General features: G+C 39.9%; 1 protein-coding gene and 1 long non-coding RNA gene across 2 annotated transcripts; one reads left to right on the top strand and one right to left on the bottom strand.

Moving 5' to 3' along the window:
- Positions 1–12,960: 12,960 nt before the first annotated feature.
- LOC126872702 (uncharacterized) lies at positions 12,961–15,218 on the top strand. Its single transcript, XR_007692140.1, has 3 exons — positions 12,961–14,463; positions 14,657–14,733; positions 15,184–15,218. It is a non-coding gene; the product is annotated as an uncharacterized LOC126872702 (long non-coding RNA).
- A 1,475-nt stretch (positions 15,219–16,693) lies between these two features.
- On the bottom strand, positions 16,694–21,400 carry LOC126872675 (endocuticle structural glycoprotein ABD-4-like). Its single transcript, XM_050632802.1, has 4 exons — positions 20,048–21,400; positions 19,016–19,197; positions 17,667–17,928; positions 16,694–16,912 (listed from the first exon to the last, which is right to left on the bottom strand). The coding sequence occupies exons 1-4, from the start codon at positions 20,057–20,059 to the stop codon at positions 16,814–16,816; spliced, it is 555 nt and encodes a 184-aa protein (XP_050488759.1). The 5' UTR covers positions 20,060–21,400; the 3' UTR covers positions 16,694–16,813.
- Positions 21,401–22,529: the final 1,129 nt, after the last annotated feature.

Here is a 22,529-nt window from a genome sequence, read left to right as displayed (position 1 = left end):
CCCACCCCAGACGGACACCCCACAAGGCACGCTGCAGAGGAGCGCACGAAAGCCCCATCCACTACAAGAGAATATAAACCGCCGCCTATCAACATAACGTTACAAGACCCTAAGGACATAGTAACGCTCATAGAGAAAGTAGCCAAGATCAATCAGTTTTATATCAAAAGGATACACTCAGGTAAGCATGCTCTCTACCTCCGAAATCTATCCGATTTCCACACAGCGAAAGAAACGCTTCGGGCAGCCAACACAACCTTCTACACGTATACACCCAAAGCAGAGAAACACCAAACATACTTGCTAAAAGGCTTAGACAATAGTTACACTGAAATGGAAATACTCACGGACTTACAAGCCTTGCAAATAAACGACGTAAAATTCACAAAAGTCACACGATTCACGACAAAAAGATCAAGGGAGAACGATATATTGCTCCCAATTTACATAATACAAGTATCCGCCGACAGCAACCTAAGCAAACTGCTAACAATATCTTAACTACTTTTAGAAATTTTAACTACTACAAAATAAAATGGGAAAAAATAATTAAAAAAAAAACAACGATATAACCCAATGCCACAAATGCCAGCGACTAGGACACACAGCACAAAACTGTAACCTAAACTACCGCTGTGTAAAATGCACCGAGCCCCGCGGCCCAGGCGAGTGCAAAATCAAAAAAGAAGAAGCAGTAACCAAGGAGAAAATATTCTGCGTAAACTGCAAAAACTACGGACACCCCGCGTCCTACAAGGGATACCCAAAACTCGTGGAACTGCGCAAAAAGCTAGCTGAAAAAAAGAAAAAAGACAAGGAAACAAAGATAAAACGAATTGCCCAAATAAGCCGTAAATACGTCCCAGAACTAAAGTTCTCTGACGTAGTGAAACAACAAACAAAACTAAACCAAATAATCGAAAACACAACACAAATAACAAACTTAAATCCGCGATCAAGCCAAAGCGCAACTACAACCGATAACACCCCCCAACAAAGCATTATAAACGTTATCGAAGACATCAAAAAAAGCATACTACAAGCGTTAAAAGACCAACAAACGCAATTAAATGAAATAAAAAAAACACTATCGACACACGGAGAAAGGATCAACGCCATCTTCAGCACTTTTAACAGTGAAGAAGATTTTTTTTTTTATTTATTGGTTGAAATTACAATCAATTCTCGCGTTGAGAATTTTCAGTAATTTTTCTGGCGTGGCGCAGTGACATGGCTGTTTATTTATAATAAGTTGATACTTATTATAGATAAGTATAATTTATAGGTATTATAAGTAAGTGAATATGCTTAATTTGGATAACTAAATGAATCTAGCGTTTAGGTCTAGCGGGTAGTGCCTCTTCAGCCTGCGAATTTGGTCCGTCGTATCAAGTAGGCCAGTGATTAGAGGGTTTCGATGTTTGTTGACTCTTTTGCTATATCTGTCGCTATATTTTGCTATTTCCTCTTTGGCTGTGGGTATCTTGAGGTCGCGATGGATTGTTTCGTTGGTAACATACCAAGGTGCGTCAATTAGGGATCTTAGCGTTTTCGATTGAAAGCGTTGGAGTATTTCAATGTTGGAGTTACTTGCTGTTCCCCATAGTTGGATTCCGTAGGTCCAACGGGTTTTATTACGGTCTTGTAGAGGGTAATTTTATTCTGTATGTTTAGTTTGGAGCGTCGGCCCGTGAGCCAATATAGTTTTTCTAGTTTGCCCTTTAGTTGCTTCGTTTTATCTGAGATGTGTGTCTTCCACGTTAGTCCCCTGTCTAGGGTCATGCCCAGGTATCGGACTGTGTCCCTGCTAGGAACTGTTGCATTGTTGATGGTGACCTGGGGGCAGGTTTGTTTTCGGAGCGTGAAGGTTACATGTGAGGATTTCTTTTCGTTGACTTTGAAGCCCCATTTTTGAAACCACTTTTCCATGGAGTCGAGACTTCGCTGGAGAGTGGATGAGGCTATTACCGAGTCTGCGTGGGTAGCTAATAGCGCTGTGTCGTCTGCAAATGTCGCTATTGTTATATCGTTTGATATAGGTAGGTCGGCAGTGTAGATGGAGTACAGTAGGGGTCCGAGGACACTACCTTGGGGTATGCCGGCTTCTATTGGGAATGTTGCGGAAGTGGCGTCTAGGCATTTAACCATGAATTGTCTATTGGTTAGGTAAGATTTTAGGATGGAGTAGTAGGGGTGGGGTAGGATCTTTTTAAGTTTGTATAGTAGCCCTTCATGCCATACTTTATCGAATGCCTGTTGGATGTCTAGGAAAACCGCTGAGCAATATTTTTTCTTTTCGAGTGTTTGGCTGATCGTATGAGTTAAGCGGTGGATTTGCTCTACTGTAGAGTGATGTTTTCGGAAGCCGAATTGGTGATCTAGGAGTGTTTTCAAGTTCTCTAGGAGTGGAAGGAGTCAATTTGTGAGCATCTTCTCGAATAGTTTAGACAGGGTAGGTAAAAGACTGATTGGGCGATAAGAGCTGGTTTCGTATATCTGTTTACCGGGTTTAGGGATGAGGGTAATCAATGAGATTTTCCAGGCCTTAGGATAGTGTTCCAGGCGAAGGATAGCATTAAAAATCGATGTGATGAGTGCTATGCCTTTTGTGGGAAGTTCCTTGATTGCTTTATTGCCTATTAGGTCGTGTCCTGCTGCTTTCTTGGGGTTTAGGCGACTGATTGTTTCTATAGTCTCTGCAGAGGAGAAGGGTTCGATAGGAGGGGACAAATGGAAGGGGGTGTGCAGGTATTCAGTAACGTCCGCGGCGGCTTGGGGGGAATGGGGTTTGAATACTTTTGACAAGTGTTTAGCAAACAGGTCGGCTTTTTCTGTAGGGCTTCGCGCCCATCCACCTTGCGGACGGCGGATAGGTGGGATTATTTGTGGGGGGCATGTGAGTTTCCTGGAGGCCTTCCATAGTGAGTAGTTGGCGTCGGCTGTGGGGGATAAGCTGGTGAGGTATTTATGGAAACAGTCGTTTTTATAGTTTCTTAAGGTTCTGGATAGCTTTCTAGTTGCGTTGTTTAGTTTGCGTTTGTCCTCCGGTGTTCTATGGGTCTGCCATACTCTTCTTAGTCTTCGTTTTTCTGCTATTTTTTTTAGTATGTATTGGGGATATTCTTGTTTGCTGTTAAATGGCTTTGTCGGTGTGGAGAGGCGGATTGCGTTTATTATGCTCGTGTTTAAGTATTCCGTGGCTGCTTCGATATCTTCCTTTGTTTTTAGTGGGGTGAACGCTGAGGTTGAGTGTGTAAAGACTTCTCTGAAGAGCTGCCAGTTGGTGTGTTGGTTGTGAATGGAGCCATTAGGTGTATTCTCGATGATTGTTGAACTGACTGTTGCTATCACGGGAGAATGATCAGAGGAGAGATCAGCCGAGGAGTTGATCTGGACGTGTCTTGATGGGATATTTTTAGTTATGAAGAAGTCGAGAAGGTCGGGTATTTTGTTGGTGTCAGTGGGCCAGTATGTGGGTTCGTATGTGGTGAGGTAGTTGAGGTTGTTGTTTATTATGCTGTTTAAGAGGTTTTTGCCTCTTGCTGTAACCAGTCTGCTGCCCCATTGGATGTGCTTGGCGTTATAGTCTCCTCCAACTATGAATCTATTGCCCAGGGTGTCCAGGAAGTTATCAAAGTCTTCTTTGGCGATGGAGTGTCTGGGAGGGCAGTATACTGCTGAGGTGGTGATTGAGCCATGACAGTCTTCTATTGCTACGTTTGTTGCTTGGAGGTAGTCTTTCTGGAATGATGGAAGTTCGTAGTGCTTAATACTTGCTTTGATTATTATTCCCGTGCCACCGTGCGCCTTTCCGCTGGGGTGTTGAGTATGGTAGAATTTGTAACCATTTATTTTCAGGTAGCTCTTGTCGGTGAAGTGGGTTTCCGATACGAGCATTACGTCAATTTGCTGGTGTTTTAAGAGGAGTTCTAGTTCAAGTTTGTGTTGCGCTAGACCGTTGGCGTTCCAGAGTGCTATGCGCCTTGGTTTTATTTTGAGTCGGGGCGTGCTAATTTTTCCACGATGAGTGTTAGTAGCGATAGCAAATTATTTATTTGCTCCGATTGTTTCTCTATTAGCTTTTCAAGCCTAGAGAAGTTGTCTGTGTTAGGTGAGTTGGGGACACTATTTTGGGAAAGATACCTTTGGCTATTCGGGTTATTTTGGATGCCTTGTACTGCTTGGGCATAGGAGGTTGAGGTGGTGATGAATTTGGTAGGACTGGGTGTTTGGTTGGTTGAGGGGATTGGGGTAGTCGTGAATTTCGGCTGGCTGGGTGTTTGGTTGGTTACATCTTTTGCTCTGAGTTTTGGGTACCTGTTTGTGTATAGAGTTTTATAGGCTGAGCAGCCTTTATAGTTGGCAGGATGGTCACCTTGACAGTGGATGCATTTCGCTGGGGTTTCCGGTGATTTAGCGCACTGGTCAGTAGAGTGAGTGCCTGCACATTTAACGCAGCGGAAGGTATGGTTGCAGTATTTCTGCGTGTGACCGTACCTTTGGCACCTTTTGCATTGCACTACTTCTTTTTTCACAAGCGGTGGTTCGAATTTTACTACTGTGTTCATTAGACGACTGATATTGTAAATTTCCTTATTGTTAGGCTTTTGTTTTATGTCTATGAAAAATAAGGATAACGGGTCTTTCGAGACTCTATGCCTTATATTACTTACGTTAATGACTTCGTGGCCGAGTTTTGAGAGTTCGTATTTGAGTTCGTCTATGTCTGCTGAGTGGTGGATGTTGCGTAGAACCACTCGGAAAGGTCTTTCTTGTTTGAGTTGGTACGTGTGAAAGTTGGCGTTCAATGTCTTAAGCAGTTTGGTGATTTTTCTGTATGCGTCTGGGGTTGTCGGCAGAATTTTTACTTTGTTGTTGTTAATCTTCGGGTTGTAGTCGTCCTTGGAGATATCTCTCTCTAAGGACTTGATCATTGTTTGTATGTCGATGACATCATCTACAAATATTGGTGGGGGAGGGGGCTTTCTCTGTGCTTGTTGGTTTGGCGGCGGGTCTGCGATTTCCATGGCCTCGTTAGTGGATTGCAATACGGCGAACCTATTGTGGGTGTTTATTTGTATCGTTGATTGTTCGTTCCGGATGTCGATCGTTTCTGGTTTTGATGTTTCTATTTTCCCTTTCTTTGTAATATTAGCGTCGTTGGTGCGGAAGGTTCTGCTGCACTTCTGCCACGGAGGAGGCAGCGCGGGGTAGTTATGAATTTGCTCAGGAGAGCCTGGTCGTGATTCCTGGGCCATCATCGAGCTAGTTAATTCAAAATGAATAACTAGTCGTGAGGCTATGAGGCTAGTATTCGGGTTGGGGTTAGGTGCGTGGGATTTTCTTCTCCCTAAAGGATAGGAAACACTTGGCTGTGTTCACTTTCGACGGTTGGGCGATACGTGTTGTTTTCGGACTACACTGGGCACTAGAGACACGTCTGCACGTTTCGGCACTCCACAGCGAACTCAGTGCATATAGCCAAAATCCACTAAACCAACAATTACAGCAAAAAACACATAAATTAAACTTAAAACACCTGAAAATAATAGCAATAAATGCCAACTCTCTAATTTCAAACCAAAAAAGATACAGTATGCTAACCCTAATAAATAAAGAACCCCCCGACATCGTACTCGTCTCAGAAACAAAACTAAATAAAAAACACAAAGTACACTTCAAAAACTACTCCATGATAAGACACGACAGACCGAACGCCAGCCAAGGAGGAGGAACAGCAATCCTCATAAAAAACCCCATAAAACACAAAACAATTCTAAATGACAAAATAACAAGTTTCAAAATCGTAGAAACAACGATCATAAAAATAAAAATAAGCAATAAGGAAAACTTGTTTATCACTGCAGCCTACGCAACCCTCGGAAACCAGAAAGAATTTAGCGACGAATTCAATAAACTTTTCGAACTCTTACAGCTCAATAAAACGGAAAACTACTATATAATAGCAGGCGACCTGAACGCAAAACATACGAGCTGGAAAAACGAAACAAACAACACGAGAGGCAACTTCATTAGAAACTGGCTAGACAATAAAAGCATTCACTACAAAACAACTTTATACAGATCCGAGCTACCCTCTTACCCAAAAGGACGCTCATACCTGGACATATGCCTAGCAAATGCACGACTAAAATTTCAAAACCTATGTCCAAATGACACCCTTAAAACCTCAGTCTATGACAGTGACCATAACGCCCTAATATTTCACGTAAGCAAGAACACATCTGACCTCCTAACACTCGAAACACAGACCGAGATACCCAGGTACAACTACAAAAAGACAGACAGGAAAAAGCTCCAAAACATACTCGAACAAAACTGCGACCTAAAGATCTGCAATAACGTCAACCTTTTCTTTTTTTTTTTTTTTTTTGTACTTGAAGAAATCCTCATGGACACTCCGCTGCTGCAGTAGACGCGTAGCGGCAGGATAGACTCCTACCGACTAAAACTCCACGATGACCATCCTACGCGTGCTACGGGGGTGCTCCAGGAACCTCAATGAATTAACTTCTGTTGCACCCTCTTCTCGCGTCCTCTTGTTCGAGCCAGTCCTAGTATCTCCTGTCTATCGAATTGGCGTTAGGGGGGGGGGGTGGTCATTGCCCGCTCGCAGAAGCGGCGGACGGCCTCGTATTCCTGTGGCCCTCTCAGCATCGCCTCTATAATCGCTGGGGGGGGGGGGGGTCAATGTTCCTTCTGTGGCGTGCCGCAGGGAGTATCGGGACAGCTCCCACGCCGGGCAGAGCTCCAGGGTGTGCTGCGCCGTGTCCCTGTCCTCTCCGCAGTGGTGCAGATGTCTGTCGTCTCCCGACCGATTCTCTTCAGGAACTCGCCGAACACGCCGTGTCCGGTGAGCATCTGGGTCATTCTGAATGTGAGCGGGAGGCCGTGGCGGCTTCTCCATGCCTCCCAGTTTGGGAGGACCGCCTTCGCGTCCCGATGTTCACCTCCCCCGTTGATCAGCTGGGATCGCCACCGGTCCCACGTGTCCTCCTCAGCGGTTCCTATGTCGTTCGGAGCTGCCTGCTCGGTCGGATCTTCTCCCGGATGCCATACTCTCCGGTGGGTGTATCTCATTTTGAGCGCTAGCGCCCGGAGCTCCTACGGGGGGGGGGGGGGGACGCGGTATATCACTCGGGACCGAATGACGCCCTCGTAAAGTCGGCGCACCGCGTCTCCCGCCCCGCCGATGTTCGGTAGCAGGCCGCACAGGACATTAGCAGCCACCGACACTTTCGGAATCAGTCAGTCGAAGTGTGGCTCGAACGTCCACTGGCTGTCGATGTCGAGACCCAGATATTTCATCTGCGATCCCACCTGGACGGTTTCGCCTGCCATGTTTATGCATAGGCCAGGCGGTGGGGTCCCTCGCCGCTTCTTGTCATAGAACCAGATGGCCTCCGACTTCGCAGAGGAGACCCTTAGGCACAGTCCGCGCACGACACGGATTGCGCAGGCCGTTGCGATTTCGCCGATGCGCAGTGTCTCGTGCCAGCCACGACCCCCGATCAGGACCAGGGTGTCGTCCGCGTAGCACACCATGGCCGCACCCGGGGGCAGCGGGCATCGCAGTACCTCGTCGTACGCAATGTTCCATAGGATCGGTCCCAGCACCGAGCCCTGCGGGATTCCGCGCTCAACAGGTCGCCTTTCCTCTCCTTCCTTACTGCTGTAGCATATCCACCTGTCGTCGAGGTAGGCCCGGATCAGCTGGACGAGGTAGCTGGGAACCTCGAAGTGCTCCAGGACCGTCAGTATCCTGTCCCATGGCATGAAATTAAACGCGTTGACGATGTCCAGGGAAACCGCCAGCGCCACGTCGTTCCGGGAAACTCTGTCCTCTGCCAGTGCCCGCACGCGTCTGACCGCGTCAATTGTCGAGCGTCCCTTCCGAAAGCCGTACGGGCTTTCATGCCAACCTGGCACCTGGCCCGCTATGTGTCGCTCCAAGCGAGTGGGAACTACCCTCTCGTGCAGTTTGCCGGCCTCGTCTAGCAGGCATATCGGCCGGTACGCTGACGGCGAGGTCGTCGGTCGGCCCTCTTTACGGAGCAAGACCAGCCTCGCCGTCCGCCATGCCCGGGAGTAGGCTCCCTCTTTCAGGCATCTTGTGTAGAGGCGCCGAAGTCTGGGGGCCATGACTCCCATCACTTCCCCCCAGATCCGACCCGAGATTCCGTCTGGGCCCGGCGCTACGTTGTGGGAGGTCATTCTTCTGGTCGCCTCCCATATCTCTTCCTCTGTGACTTCCCAGTCATCCCTCCATTCCAAAGTCCGTGTCGGTTCCCGCGGCCGTTCTGCCGCCCTGTCTTCTTGCGAAGGGAACAGCGTCGCGATGATCCGCAGCAGCAGCGCAGGTTCCATTTCCGTCGTTGCCAGGGGGCCCTTCGCGCGCAGTTTCCGCGTCACCGTCCTATACGGCCTTCCCCATGGGTCGGCCTCGACTGTTCCGATCAATTCGGACCAGGCACGATCCTTCGCTCTCCATAGGAGAAAGATTGACCCCCCCCCCCCCCAGCGATTATAGAGGCGATGCTGAGAGGGCCACAGGAATACGAGGCCGTCCGCCACTTCTGCGAGCGAGTTATGCTCGCGAAGGAGCGAGCGGAAAGGGAGAGGAAGAAAAACTCTCACCTCTGCAGGATAAGACGATGGAGAAGGATGGCAGTCAGGCGACCTAGAGCCGCCCCACCGCCGTCCCAACGGACCACGCCTGAAGGAGCGCATCGCTAGGGGCAAGGACCCCCCTGAGGTTGTATGGTGATAGGTGCGTAAGGAACTACTCTTGGTGTTTTTAACGAACAATAGTTTTATTAGAACTAATCAACAATGAGAGTTAACAATTAACAACTAACAATTACACTTAACAGACAACAGGTAACAACTAACAAATAACGATAGACACCGCGAGTTCGTCCGACGCGTTGCTATGCAAATAGTCCCGAGAAGTTACACATTTAATGGCGCAAGACAGACTGACTCTGCTTTTGTTTCGGATCGCGCGGATTCTTCCTTTCGTAGCCCATCGATATCCCCCACTAGCGTGCATTCATTAGATGTGCCGCCAGTGCTGGCACGTGTATGCTCTTCCGAGAATTCGGCGGAAAGAGTGTGAAGATATCGATGGTACATTGGGCACGTCGGTGTTGCGCTTTGGCGGCGTCGCGCTTTGCCTCCAGAGCCGTTGAAAAGTTCCGTGGCCCGTGCCGCCACACCCCTAACGCCAACTCAATAGACAGGAGATACTAGGACTGGCTCGAACAAGAGGACGCGAGAAGAGGGTGCAACAGAAGTTAATTCACTGAGGTTCCTGGAGCACCCCCGTCGCACGCGTAGGATGGTCATCGTGGAGTTTTAGTCGGTAGGCGTCCGATTACTGCAGCAGCGGAGTGTCCATGAGGATTTCTCCAGTACAAAAAAAAAAAAAACAGGTATAACAATACACAACACTACCAAAGACACCGAGGGTAACTTCATAATAACTAAAACAACAGAACAACTAGACATTATCGGCACCCAATTTTCAAAATACACACACAAAACGAACACATGGGCCGAGATCAACTAAACAGAATTATCATCGCCGAAACAAACAAACTCAAAAATGAAATGGAACTGTTGAGAATTGTGGATCTTTGAGGCCGAAATAATGTTATAGGAACACTAAATTTAGACTGAGGATTAATAATAAAATAATAATGTATTTATTTCATGGACGTTTCCTTATATATTCATCGATACACATTTGCACGCGTCTCAGCACTTTCTTCTATACCCGACTGTAAACCGACTCTTCGACGACCCTTAACCGACTGTGGAGTTTATCTGTTTTCGAGACGCTTCGGACACACATACTTCCACACACTGATATTCACATACAAGTATCTCTACTGCGCACTTAACCTAGTCCAGCACAGAAAATTATACATATCTCAACAGGAACAAGACAAAACGCTAAACAAAACAGTCTGCACATTCCCAAACGAAAACACCGCAGACAACCCCAAACAACCAGATCCAGAAATAAACTACTTCACAAATTACAATCAACTAAACACAATCTTCTCCAAACTAAACAACAAAAATTCCTCCGGCTTTGGCGGCATCCTAAACATTTTACTCAAGCGCCTACCGAACAAAATAAAATGGTACTACACAGTACTCTTCAACAATGCACTAAACAACACATATTTCCCCAGAAAATGGAAAAAAGCCAAACTGAAAGCTACTACAAAAAAAGACAAGGACGGCTCACCGCCCGCAAACCAACGACCTATAAGTCTCCTCCCCAACATAAGCAAAGTATTTGAAATAATCATAAACAACCCCCTAACCTCCTTCTGCACAAAAAATGACATAATCCCAGAAAATCAATTTGGCTTTAGGCACAAACACTCCACAATCCACGCAATAAACAAACTTACGTCGGACACCTGCCGGGCCCTAAACGCAAAACAACGAGTAGCCGCCTGCTTAATAGACCTCAAAAAAGCTTTTGACACAGTCTGGATCCCAGGTCTCATATACAAATTGATCAAGATAAACCTTCCTAAACACCTAATTAAAATAGTCTGGGACATGATCACAAGCAGAACATTCGTAATGGCCGAAGGTTCAGACACATCAAGCAAAGAATTCTCCATAACAAACGGTCTGCAACAAGGTACAGTAAATTCCCCGCTACTTTTCAGTATTTACAACAGCGACTTATTAAATCTCTCTAATCTCAATACATCCACCCACAAACGCTCCATAGCCTTCGCAGATGACCTAATCACCTACGTAACAGGCCGCAACACTAAGACAATAAAAACTGAACTGCAAGAACTTTTCGAAAAATAAACGACTATTACCACGCATGGAAACTAAAAATCAACACAAGCAAATGCGAAACCATACTGTTGAGACCCAAGTTAAGCGAAATCGGCCCAACAGAAAGAGAACGCTGCAGAAAATGCCAAGTAAGAAAAAAAGCAAACAAAGGGGCACTCGTACCACACAAAAACTGCGTAAAATACCTAGGAATAAACATAGACGACAAATTAAACTACAAGCAGCATACCGAAATCCAACTTGCTAAGGCCAATAAAGCATTCTGGAGAATAAAAAGACTATTCTACTTCAAACATCTCGACAGCAAAGTAAAAATACTATGCTACCAAGCACTAATTAGACCAATCATTACCTACGGCTGCCCAATCTGGTACAACATATCAGCCTCCCAGATGGAAAAAATCCGCATATTCGAAAGAAAATGCATCAGGGCTTGCCTGAGCACATACAGATCCGAACACAGCGGATTCAAAAAATATGTAAAAAACAAAACAATATACGACCTAGCCAACATTCACCGCATCGACTGTCACATCCTAAAGCTAATAAGAAACCACTTCGCGCAAGCGGCAAAAATAAAAGAAAACAGCTTAATTTTCAGATGCCTATTTCCTAACAACGCATATTACAAAAACACTCTGACAACAGGCCACATCCCCCCAGAAGCTTTCCTATACCTAGACGAAAAAAACTACCTCCAGGGCCAAAACAACATCCCAATAATATATCACATAAAAAGAAAAACAGGAATCAAAACCATACTTTACGAAGAAAACATAAATGGACAGACAGCAGACTCCAGATGGAGATACAACATGGCCCTCCCCCGGAAAGACACCAAAGACAAACACAGAAAAAACACAAAAAAATATTGGTGGATACAGAACCCATAACAAAATAAGAGAAAACATTAAACCGACAGAACTCAATTCTGACACCGCATAACACAGGTGTAAAATGTAAATATTGTAAATATTTGTAAATAATCCTATTTGACATCCCCCCGCCCCATCCCTCTCATCCCACCCCTCCCCAAAGAGGCATCATACAACAAAAAGTGTAAAGCGCCGACACATAATACAGCATGGCTACGTCGTACCGCCGCGTATCGCTACCTTTGCCTAACATACCATTATAAAAAATTCATGTTTATTGCGAATAATGCACTTAAAAACTATATTTCTGGACTCAATAAACTCCTTTATAAAAAAAAAAGGACATTTGTCACTACTGCGGAAAGGACAGGGACACAGCGCAGCACACGCTGGAGCTCTGTCCGGCGTGGGAGCTGCCCTGCTACACTCTGCGGCACGCCATAGGAGAAAGATTGACCCCTTCAGCGATTGTAGAAGCGATGTTGAGAGGGTCACAGGAATACTCGCTCTTCTGCGAGCGAGTTATGCTCGCGAAGAAGCGAGCAGAAAGGGGGAAAAAGAAAAACTCTCACCCTTGTAGGATAAGACGATGGAGGAGGATGGCAATCAGGCGACCTAGAGCCGCTCCATTGCCGTTCCAACGGACCATGACTAGAAGGAGCGACAGCGCTAGGGGCAATGCCCCCCCCCCTCCCTAACGCCAAATTCAATAGTCAGGAATTATTAGGACTGGCTCGAACAAGAGGACAAGGGAAGGAGATGCAACAGAAGTTAATTCATAAGAGATTCCTGGAGCACTCCTGCCATACGCGTAGGTGGTCATCGTGGAGCTTCTGTAGGAGTCCGACACTACTCTGCTGTTACGCGATTATTAGAACAGCGGAGTGTCCATGAGGATTTCTCCACGTACAAAAAAAAAGTAGACCCGCGTAGAGCTGACATTGTTCCTGATCGGGGTTTGTTTGTTAATACAACGTGTGTCCCGCAATATTGGCACTTCTCTGTTAGGTAAAAACGTTCATCCCGTGACCGTGGCTACGTTCGGCAACCGGTTGTGTCACCTCAAGCCCAAGCTCACCGTCACAAATCTCGGGCAAACATAATAGGATTGAATCATAACAACTATTTCTAAGTTTTATTATTTAAGTACAGCTATAATAAATAGTCTAGACTAAAGTATTGGGGATCTTCCCAAAAATTCCTGAAGAAAGATCCCGATTTCCCGTCATCTCCGACATATATAATACATTTCATTAAACTTATCTACTATAGTTATTATAAAAAAAAGTATTAATTTAAGAGCTAGTTAAATTTAAATATTGCAAATTCCTATTAGTAAATGTTACTGTGCTGTATGCGCTGAGGCTCGAGCGGCGTGGAAAGCAGGCAAGAGTATTTTGTGAAATACAGTTACAAACGTACGGTTGTAATGCAGGGGCGAAGCTAACGCAAAATAGGAACACAAGAGGTTCGTAAATGAACCGGATGCGAGGATGGCGCAAGCGAACCAAATATACCAGATCAAAAATGAAGATTAAAATGTTACTTAAAGATCTTAATGGTTATTTCGAATGTGAAGTAGTGTTTGAAGAATTAAAAAGAGTACAACCTGGTAGTGTTTAATTCTCCTCTGTTCAACGTTTTTCAACAAAATGGTCAGCACGAGAAAATAGACTTCTCCCTATATAATATATTGTACAGTTAGTGTCAAAAGGAAATATTTCTAATCTTCAACATATTAAATTTTGTATACATTCTATTGTCTCATGGAGATCCCTCAAAGATATAAATAGCGTACGATGTAAAAATGTAAAAAAATGTCGAAAAGTCAGTCATTCAACGTCACGCTGCAATCGCTGATATAGACATGTGTAATGTGTGAAATATAGTGTTGTAATGTAATTAAATGTAATTAAAAATAGCAATAACATCCCAACCAGCATCCTACAGAGGATACGAAAAGTATTTCGAACTAAAGAAATAAACCAAGAGAGACGAGCTCTCACAAAGAAATGACCGCCCAGAATGTTAATGCAAAAGGCATTGACATCAGAAGGAATCGTCTTGATATCTATTGATAAGGAACGCAGTCCAAATTTTATCTTTTCCAGACTGTGTCTTCTATAATATTCGACTTTTATCTTGATTTCTGACTTATTACCTCAGTCTGCAATACATTACTTCCTATCGTACCGAACCACTTGTACAAACATTTTCTCAATAACTTTAGTGCCTTCTTACATATTTCACCGTGTTCAGTCCACCTGTGTTAATATTATATTTCTTGTATTTTAAAAGACCTAAGTACTTAATGAATTTCTTTAATTGCATCTACATATTTCCTATAGCTGGCTAGCTGGCTATTCGAAACAGATTGAAAAGATTGGATTGTGAATCAAAATCTAAATTAAAATTGCGTGATAAAGTCAGAAGCATGTGTAGAGTCATATGTACACTATCTTCCAATTTGTTAAGAGAAATACTTACACACCTAACAACGACGCATCGATCTCATTAGCTAACGCTAACTGTATGGCCCTAAGACGCATTTATCAACTACGGAGGAACGAAAGAAAAGAACATGACCTTCGGACACTTGCGCAGAGTCACGGGCGCCATCTACCAATCATCGATCGCGGTGGTCGACGATGCAAACATTCAAAACGATCGATAAGCGAGTGCATGGAATACATTATTCACTTTCGTCAAATACATAATACATTTCGTGCAAGTGAGTGTACATATAAATACTCTACTATGTAATGTTTAATATTCAATGATTTCTGTATTGTATGCGTTGTGTGCATAACGTACTTTGTATTTATTACTTTATTTCTTTGTTATTATGTGAGAAATTTCTTGAATTGACATTAATCTTTTCCATTTGGAATTTGCATAAAGTGGGTTTTAATATTTTTTTATAGATTTCTGAATGGACAGGTTTAATGTTTCTTCTTATACAAGGTAAACCGTCCTACGTATCTTGTTGGATTGGTTGTAGGTAAGAATTACTGCACCTTCCATCGCTTGGATCGATGTATATTCGTTCGTGTAAGAAACTTTACCCAACCTCGGGGGTACTTTAATTGATTTCGAACAAAATCTCAAATTCAGTTTTCTATTCTCATTACTTAAACTTTTTATCGTTTTCATGCAAACACTGGAAAACAAATACGATAAGTTTCACAAAATAAAAATTAATATACCTATTAAACTATCAGTTTTTCGATATAAGTAAGTTAATAATTTTTTATAGACAATTTCAGGCTGCATCGATTAATGCATTAAAAAGTATATGAATCCATTCGGAAGAAACAAAGTTCACCTCCGCATAACGTTTACGTGTCCACCTACAGAAAAGCTAATAACATCGAAATATTTCCTCTTAAAATCACTCAACTTTCATCTCAACCTTTTTTCGATATAACTAATAGTATGGAAAATATTTCAGCTTAAATTCTTAGGTGGTTCATCCTGTATATATGTATGTATTTAATAAAAATTCTATAAGAGTAGAAAACAACATATTTTAATGTAGACGATATTCAAAATGATGTTTATCGGTTGCAATATAATTGCATAGACGACAAATTAATCACTGTTAAATAAAATTGGACTGTTATTTTCCTTTAATGTTTCTTTGATTTTGCTGGAAAAAAATATTTTCACAAAATCTTACTATACATAATCATCTTATAGCTCTCTTTCAGCCGTGTTATACCTACCAGACAAAAGAGTTTTCGAGCGATCCACTAACAACAGAATAATCTGAGCTGATCGCGTTTCGTGGATTATCCTGTATATTCCATTTGTTAAGTGTCACAAATATAACCGTTCACATATTTTTTTGTACCTGTGTAAGTAAGTATTTGTATTTCTACATTCCGTTACGGAATAATTACGTAATTCGTAATGTGAAATTCTTAAACAAATAAATTCATTTTCAATAAATATTTACTTTTATACGCATTTTGCAATGGTACAATAGCAGGAAACGTTCAATTTCTACAAAACTACCATTTCCCTAATGAGTAAAAGCAAGATATACAATAATACAAAGATTCAAAGTCACTTCCCTATGTAGCATTATAAATAAATGGCCACAAATGTAAATACATATCGAGAAACATGTATACATAGCTTGAAATATATCAATAGTTCTGAAAGTAATAAATTTAATAAAAATGTGCTCTGACTGACATGGTACATCATTCAATTTCAATTATAACTATCTAACTGTTTACTTCGCTATTTAACATAATAATCAAAAGACTATTACCACGGGCGAGATGCCTACCATCCTGAGTTTATAGTGTTAATTGGATGTTGATATGTCTATTTTCTTAAAATTCGTTAGATGATCATACTGCTGAATGTAATTCGTCTATTTCGACGAAATTTATAACAAAGATCCAAAGAAACAGTTGCCTTAAACATTTTTTGGAAAAAGATCATTCAGTAAAAAGTAAGTTTTGTTCAAATGGAAGCCAATATTAGCCAAAATCTTTTAACGAAGGATATTAATTCTCATACCACAACTTCAAAATTTATCGTATAATAGTTATGATGTCTGATTTATAGCCTTTGTTCTAACAAGAAAAAAAAATAATTTCAACATGGACAATCAGAAATGTCGTAGAAATCTTGCAAAATGTAGATGATAAAAAGAAGTTTACAGAGTCCATCCAGATTCCAACCTAGATCAGGACAAAATATGATTTAATAAAAAATATAAAAAATAAAATCTATGTTAAATTAATTTTATGGGTGGAAATAGTATTCCCCATCTGAGATAAATGTCAAACGAACATTTATCATTTTATATGTAGATATTTTTATTACCTTCTTTTAAATATCATCGATCAACGAAGCTTTTAATTTGTTTGCTACTAAACTATTTTAATCTACAATTATTACTTTTTTAATATTTGAGATTGTTAATAACGACAAAGGAAAGCACATTTACATATTTACATATTATTAAATTTATTTTATTAAAATAGTCTTAATTTAAGGACTTAATCGTTTGTTTTTATACTACATGTAGAACGTGTCTCAACAATATTTATTTTTTATTTACTTCATTTCCGAAATTTTCTATCATAATTATCTCGCCGTTCGATTTGCTGATTCAAAGGTTGCTGTTGCCCCTTTTGAGCTGCTTCACGCGCATCTGCTTCCTGGAATATAATAATAATATAATAATAATGCTATTACTCTCAACTCGCTATACCAACTAATTGCAAGACATATAACTTTACTCTAAATTAGAAATTGAAAAAAATATATTTGCGTTATGTTTCCTTATTCGCGACGTTTCAATATTATTATGTATGATTACATCCTCTTACGTGTACTCGCTATATAGGATATTATGTAATTGGTAGTATTACTGGGAAGAAAGTTCTGCGATTTAGTTCTACGATTTCGTAATTCTACATGAAAAAGTAAATCGAGGACACAGAATAAGATTTTGTTATACGAGGTATTCTTCTCGAAATAATCAATACCTCGTACATGCCTTTACTTTCTCATTTCATTTAACACTCAACGTGATAAACTAATTAAGAAAGCTTATGTTTGCAAATTACGATATTGAAGATATATAGTCTGGCATGCAGTAACGATATTTAATGTTTATTCAAATGATATTTGTTTCGTGTTTCATGTACTTCAGAAGCGTATAAACCCGCGTTATGAAAGTATTTCTAAATCTATTTCTATACAATAGACTTGGATATACGCATATTATCTCATCTGCTAAACTAATAATTCGTATAATTAACATATGCACTCTTGTTAAATATTTCTTTCGAATAAGAATGAAGATAAAGAGAAAAAGATGTATCGGATATTGGAATACACGGCGACGCGTCAGAGCGAATGGAGAAAAGAATCAGAAAGTGAAAAAAGGAAAAATCGTGGGACGTGTACCTCTTGCTGACGAATGCCTGCAAAGATGAGGTCGAGGCCTTTCTGAATCTCTTCGCTGACTGGCGGTGGCGTGGGAATGTGATCTCCGGTCGCGTGAAAGCCAGTCTCGTCGGCCGTATAATGGATGGTGATCAGCTTCCCTTCGGGACTCGTGTATGAGAAGCTTCCTTGTTGGACCAACGCTTCTCCTTGTTCCTCGCCTTCGCCTACTTTCTTAATGTAACCGCTCTCCTCAGCGATAATATTGTTTCCCGTTTCATAGCTATGAATAATTTATTCACATCAGATTTCAAATCACATTCTTTTGGATTACACCTCCTCTTAAAATGCATACCCGTCGTTATTGTTTTGTGTTGAAATAGAGCTTTCACTTACGAATACATTTTTAAATCTCTATTCTACTGTACTGTAAGAAAATAAATAACTAATATACATACATAAAAATTGTTACTTTTGTCGAGAGTGCTACAAACTAACCAAATTTCGATTCATAGAGTCTATATCTTGAACTCGATTTAATCGTCAAACTATACTATACACATAGATGATTATACGTCATTTAAACGGTTCATTTCAAATTTATTATTTCAAAATTGCAAATATTAATTCAAATTATTTTCGTATTACGTTGTAAATATGTTATAATATCGTATTTAATGTCACTTCGAACTGTAATTATTTAAACATTACTCAATAATAAACATTTAATTATTATTGCGTAGAATACACAATCCGAAATTGTCTAATCTTAAATAACTAGTACCGAATACAGGAAAATAGAAATGAAATATTTCTTCAAGTTGCACAAGCAAGTTCAAATACATTTCACAATTTTGCTAAATGTAATTATTTTTACTATAGTATAACTATTTTACTAAGCATAATATTCAGTATAATAAAATATAAATAAAATGTACTGCGTAAAAAGGTGTCATACAATACTTTATCATTTCTATTATTTATTTAACTTTCAACGTTTTATTGATTTATAAGTTTCGTAAAGTATTTCAAGTATAATCGTAAATAAAAGAAATAATCATAAAACGTAAAATAATGAAAGTAATGCAAGGAAGTAATAATTTAATAAATCTAAATTATGTAAATTTCATTGTATTTGTGCGTTACTAAACGCCATGGTGACGCAACGTTTTATTACTATTAAAATACATTAAACATCAACAAAAACTATAACGAAATTGAAAGAGATTCTTCTATGTCGAACACACACATATGTATAAGTATTTTCTATTTTAAACTGCAGATTTAAATGCATATGCTTGGAGTTGTATGCAATAAACGAACAACATATTAACTCATCGACACAAGAAGGTAATTAACAATTGTGATACCTAGCTTTATAAGTTCCATCGTGCTCTTGCTGTTTATTCCAATGTAAAATTGGAATAGGCGTGGTCGTCAATGGACCCCTTCTTTCGTCAGTCGGAGGATTCGATCTATCCTCGTGGTAATTGTTACGAGCATTGTAATTTGAATCTTGCGCTGCTGCTAATCCCACAACTATCGCTATTACCTAACGAAGAGAATCTTTAGTTAGTCAACCTAGTCAACGTAACTATATTTAGCACTCTTATATTTAACAAATGTCATATTGTCTATCGAAAGACGAAGCATTGATAAAAATGGAAGTCCGTGATCGTCACCATCCACCTAGTGTTAGTGAGATGAGTGAAAGTAAGATGCCAATGCGGGTCATTTAACTCCTGACCTACGACGGGTTTGCGGACTCGTCGTCGATTTCGTTTGCTTGGTATTCTTCACAGTTGCTCGTGTCGTAACACAGATTAAAGATCATCCTACTTGTAACTCGAATTTTCAAAAATAATATATACGTTACTTTCGCATGCAAAATGCATACTATAAATATAATAACTTTATGGAAGAGAAACGACGCGACGACTCAAAATGCATTTGCTTTTTGCTACTAGTGATTCACGTTTCTAATATAAATTATTATTTGATTTAATAGTAGGCGCTATTATTCTTTCGTTAGTTAAGTGCCGATTTCTGATAATATCAATTGATATTTTCGTCAATTTAAAAAATACGTGACCGTAACTCGAAAGATCAATAACAGTTTAAAAATCTGGCGATTCAACTAACGAAGGATTCGTATTGGTTGATCACCGAACATCGATCATCGATAATAAGAATTTTAGCACTACAATTTCGTTTAACATTAACGACAACATATCTTAATGACAAGATATATTGACAAGACAAATTATGTTGTACGAACACCATTTAAAAAAGAACATTGTTAATAAAAATATTTCAGCTGTATTATATTGGTTTAGAGTTATACAGAACGTAAACGAGTGCAAACGTAAAAATTAAAAAAAAGAACGTAAAAAATTACTTACAATTGTTTTCATCTTGATAAAGGAAACACTTTTGAATGAAGAAGATGAGTACTATTACATCCAATCGTTTATGATCCTAAGGAAATAAGGAATTCACCTTTTATACTCTCACCTCATCCCCACTCAACAAGTGATGGATCTCTAAAGATGTTCCACGTAGTTTGTAACAACGATCTTTACATACATGCTATCTTATGCATGTGTGTAACGATACCATTTATTACCGTTTTACGCACCCCTTTAACCACTCCTTCCTTGTCCCTTTTTGCAAGGAAAATCAGAATAATCACCAGTACTATTAAAATATTAATTAATTATAAATTTCTATCATTTGGATAGATAAAATTTATGTCTATTATTACAGTTACATACATGAAAGTTACATCAAATAATGTTTCCCCTTTAACATTTGTATTTTATTTATATTATATCTATAATTTAAATAATTGTCTCGGTACAAAATAAGTATTATAGCAATGTTAGCGACGTTAATATCTGCTTTTTGTATCTAAGACATATCTTTTTAAGACATAATTACAACGTTAATTTTTAATATTAAACATATATATATCTTATTATTACTACTCACTGGAAATTTTTTATAATGTAATTACATACAGACAAAGATTTCACTTCTTGAGAAAAATTTGGAGCAAGGATGTTGCGATAACAATAATGTAACAATTTGAGATTATGCGCTTAGTAGTATTTAAATTTCAGCCTATTGCGTCATATGTACAGTCACGACTATCTAACCCGTTTCTAAAGCGTAAATCAATAGAAATTGAATTGCTTATCGGCTAAAATTAATATCCTAAATAAAATAAATTATAGATGAAAATTTTTAAAAAGTAATTTTCAATGAATTACGGCTAATCATATGCGTCGAACATTGTAATTAAGCATCTCGAAAATTTTGCACTTTTATTGCCTTTATGTACTATTAAATTAGTGATGATTCTAGGAGTGATACAAAAGTCATTGTACGTACATGTCGGAGATGAAAGAACATCGGGATTTCCCGTCCGGAATGTTGGGAAAACATCATCTCCGACATACATATATATACTTTAGCATAAATAATGTTTCTAGTTTTGAAACTATGACAGAGTGTCTCGGGAGAAGGATATTTTATTGAATACACTGCGTCGAATGTCTAAAATGAATTTCATCTAAGTTTCACATTTTCTAAAGCTTCAGTGTAAATTTAACTTTTTCAAATAGAATGCGCGATGTTTTTTTAATTATCTTACAATCTCATAGATGATGCAAATTTTTAAGAAAATTTATACGTAATATATATCATATGTTATACATATATATTACACACACACGCGCGCGCGCACACACACACACGTGTGTATATATATATATATATATATATATATACATACATCACATATATATATATATATATATATATATGTGATGTATGTATCATCTCACGAATACCTTCCTCTAGCTAGCCTTATTTGCAGTATTTAAAAAGAACGGAACAGTGCCTGCCGTGCATAATAAAAGTTTGTGTTCAAACAAAATACGAATAATAAAATAAAATAGAGTACAATATACAGAAATAGTTACTATTTTTTATTTCCAGGGGGGGGGGGCGTATCCTCTGACGGAGCCTGTGACTCTACTACTGATAAAGGATGTTAAAACAAGGATGTACAAAAAAAGAAAAGGGAAGTTTACTAACACGTCCGTGCAACTAACGATCGACGAACAGTCTGGCTCTAATTTCGCGTATGGATATTGTAATTAAATTTAATAAGAGCTACGTGATTTAAAGAATATTGAAAATAATATAACGTAGCAAACACTGACTTTACTGACCACATTGCGTAATTACAAAGATTCTCTAAAATTAAAAAAAGCGTATTGGAAGAAGTGGATGAGTGGATGAGGAAAGTAGAAAAAGAATATTTTACATATTCTTCTTCCTTTCTCTATCGAGTGTTTGTTCGAAAATATAGTTTTTAGTAATATATATCAACATGTGTTATAGGAATAGAAAATGTTTGTGTAAGAAAATGTATCTTAGAATCAATGTCAATGTTATCAAACGGCTGTCTCCGTATCGGCCCACACGCCTTACTGAGGATGCCTGGAATGGACGTGTATTATGCCATGTAAAGGCATCCACGTGCAAGATTATATAAACAGGTCTCGACACTCATATACCGAAGCATAGGGGAAATCGTCTGAAAACTGAGTCGGAACTAGTTGCAAAAAATCAACATGAAAGAGAAGAAGGTTCTTGTTCTTCGCATGCCTGAGATGCTATGAATGTCTGATACAGAGACAGAGGCACTCTATCCCTGTCGATTTCGTAAGAACGAGAACTTTCTTGTCTTCCATGTTAATTTTTTACAACTCAATTTTCCGAAGATTTTCCCTAGCGAGTGTCGAGACCTGTTTATATGATCGTGCCTACGCGGAGGATCAAAGGGACGAGATCACAGAGGATGGCAAGGAGACC

The sequence above is a fragment of the Bombus huntii genome, chromosome 13 (genome assembly GCF_024542735.1).
Source record: "Bombus huntii isolate Logan2020A chromosome 13, iyBomHunt1.1, whole genome shotgun sequence".
NCBI lineage: Eukaryota > Metazoa > Arthropoda > Insecta > Hymenoptera > Apidae > Bombus > Bombus huntii.
Note: the sequence above shows the minus strand (reverse complement) of the source record. Positions and strands in the feature narration are given on the sequence as shown.

What these genes read in the sequence shown, in the direction of transcription:
- LOC126872675 (XM_050632802.1), bottom strand. An exon ending in GATGGAACTTATAAAGCTAG is followed by an intron (nt 17,929 to 19,015) that starts GTATCACAATTG and finishes AATTATTCATAG; the next exon opens with CTATGAAACGGGAAACAATA. An exon ending in CAGGCATTCGTCAGCAAGAG is followed by an intron (nt 16,913 to 17,666) that starts GTACACGTCCCA and finishes ATTATATTCCAG; the next exon opens with GAAGCAGATGCGCGTGAAGC.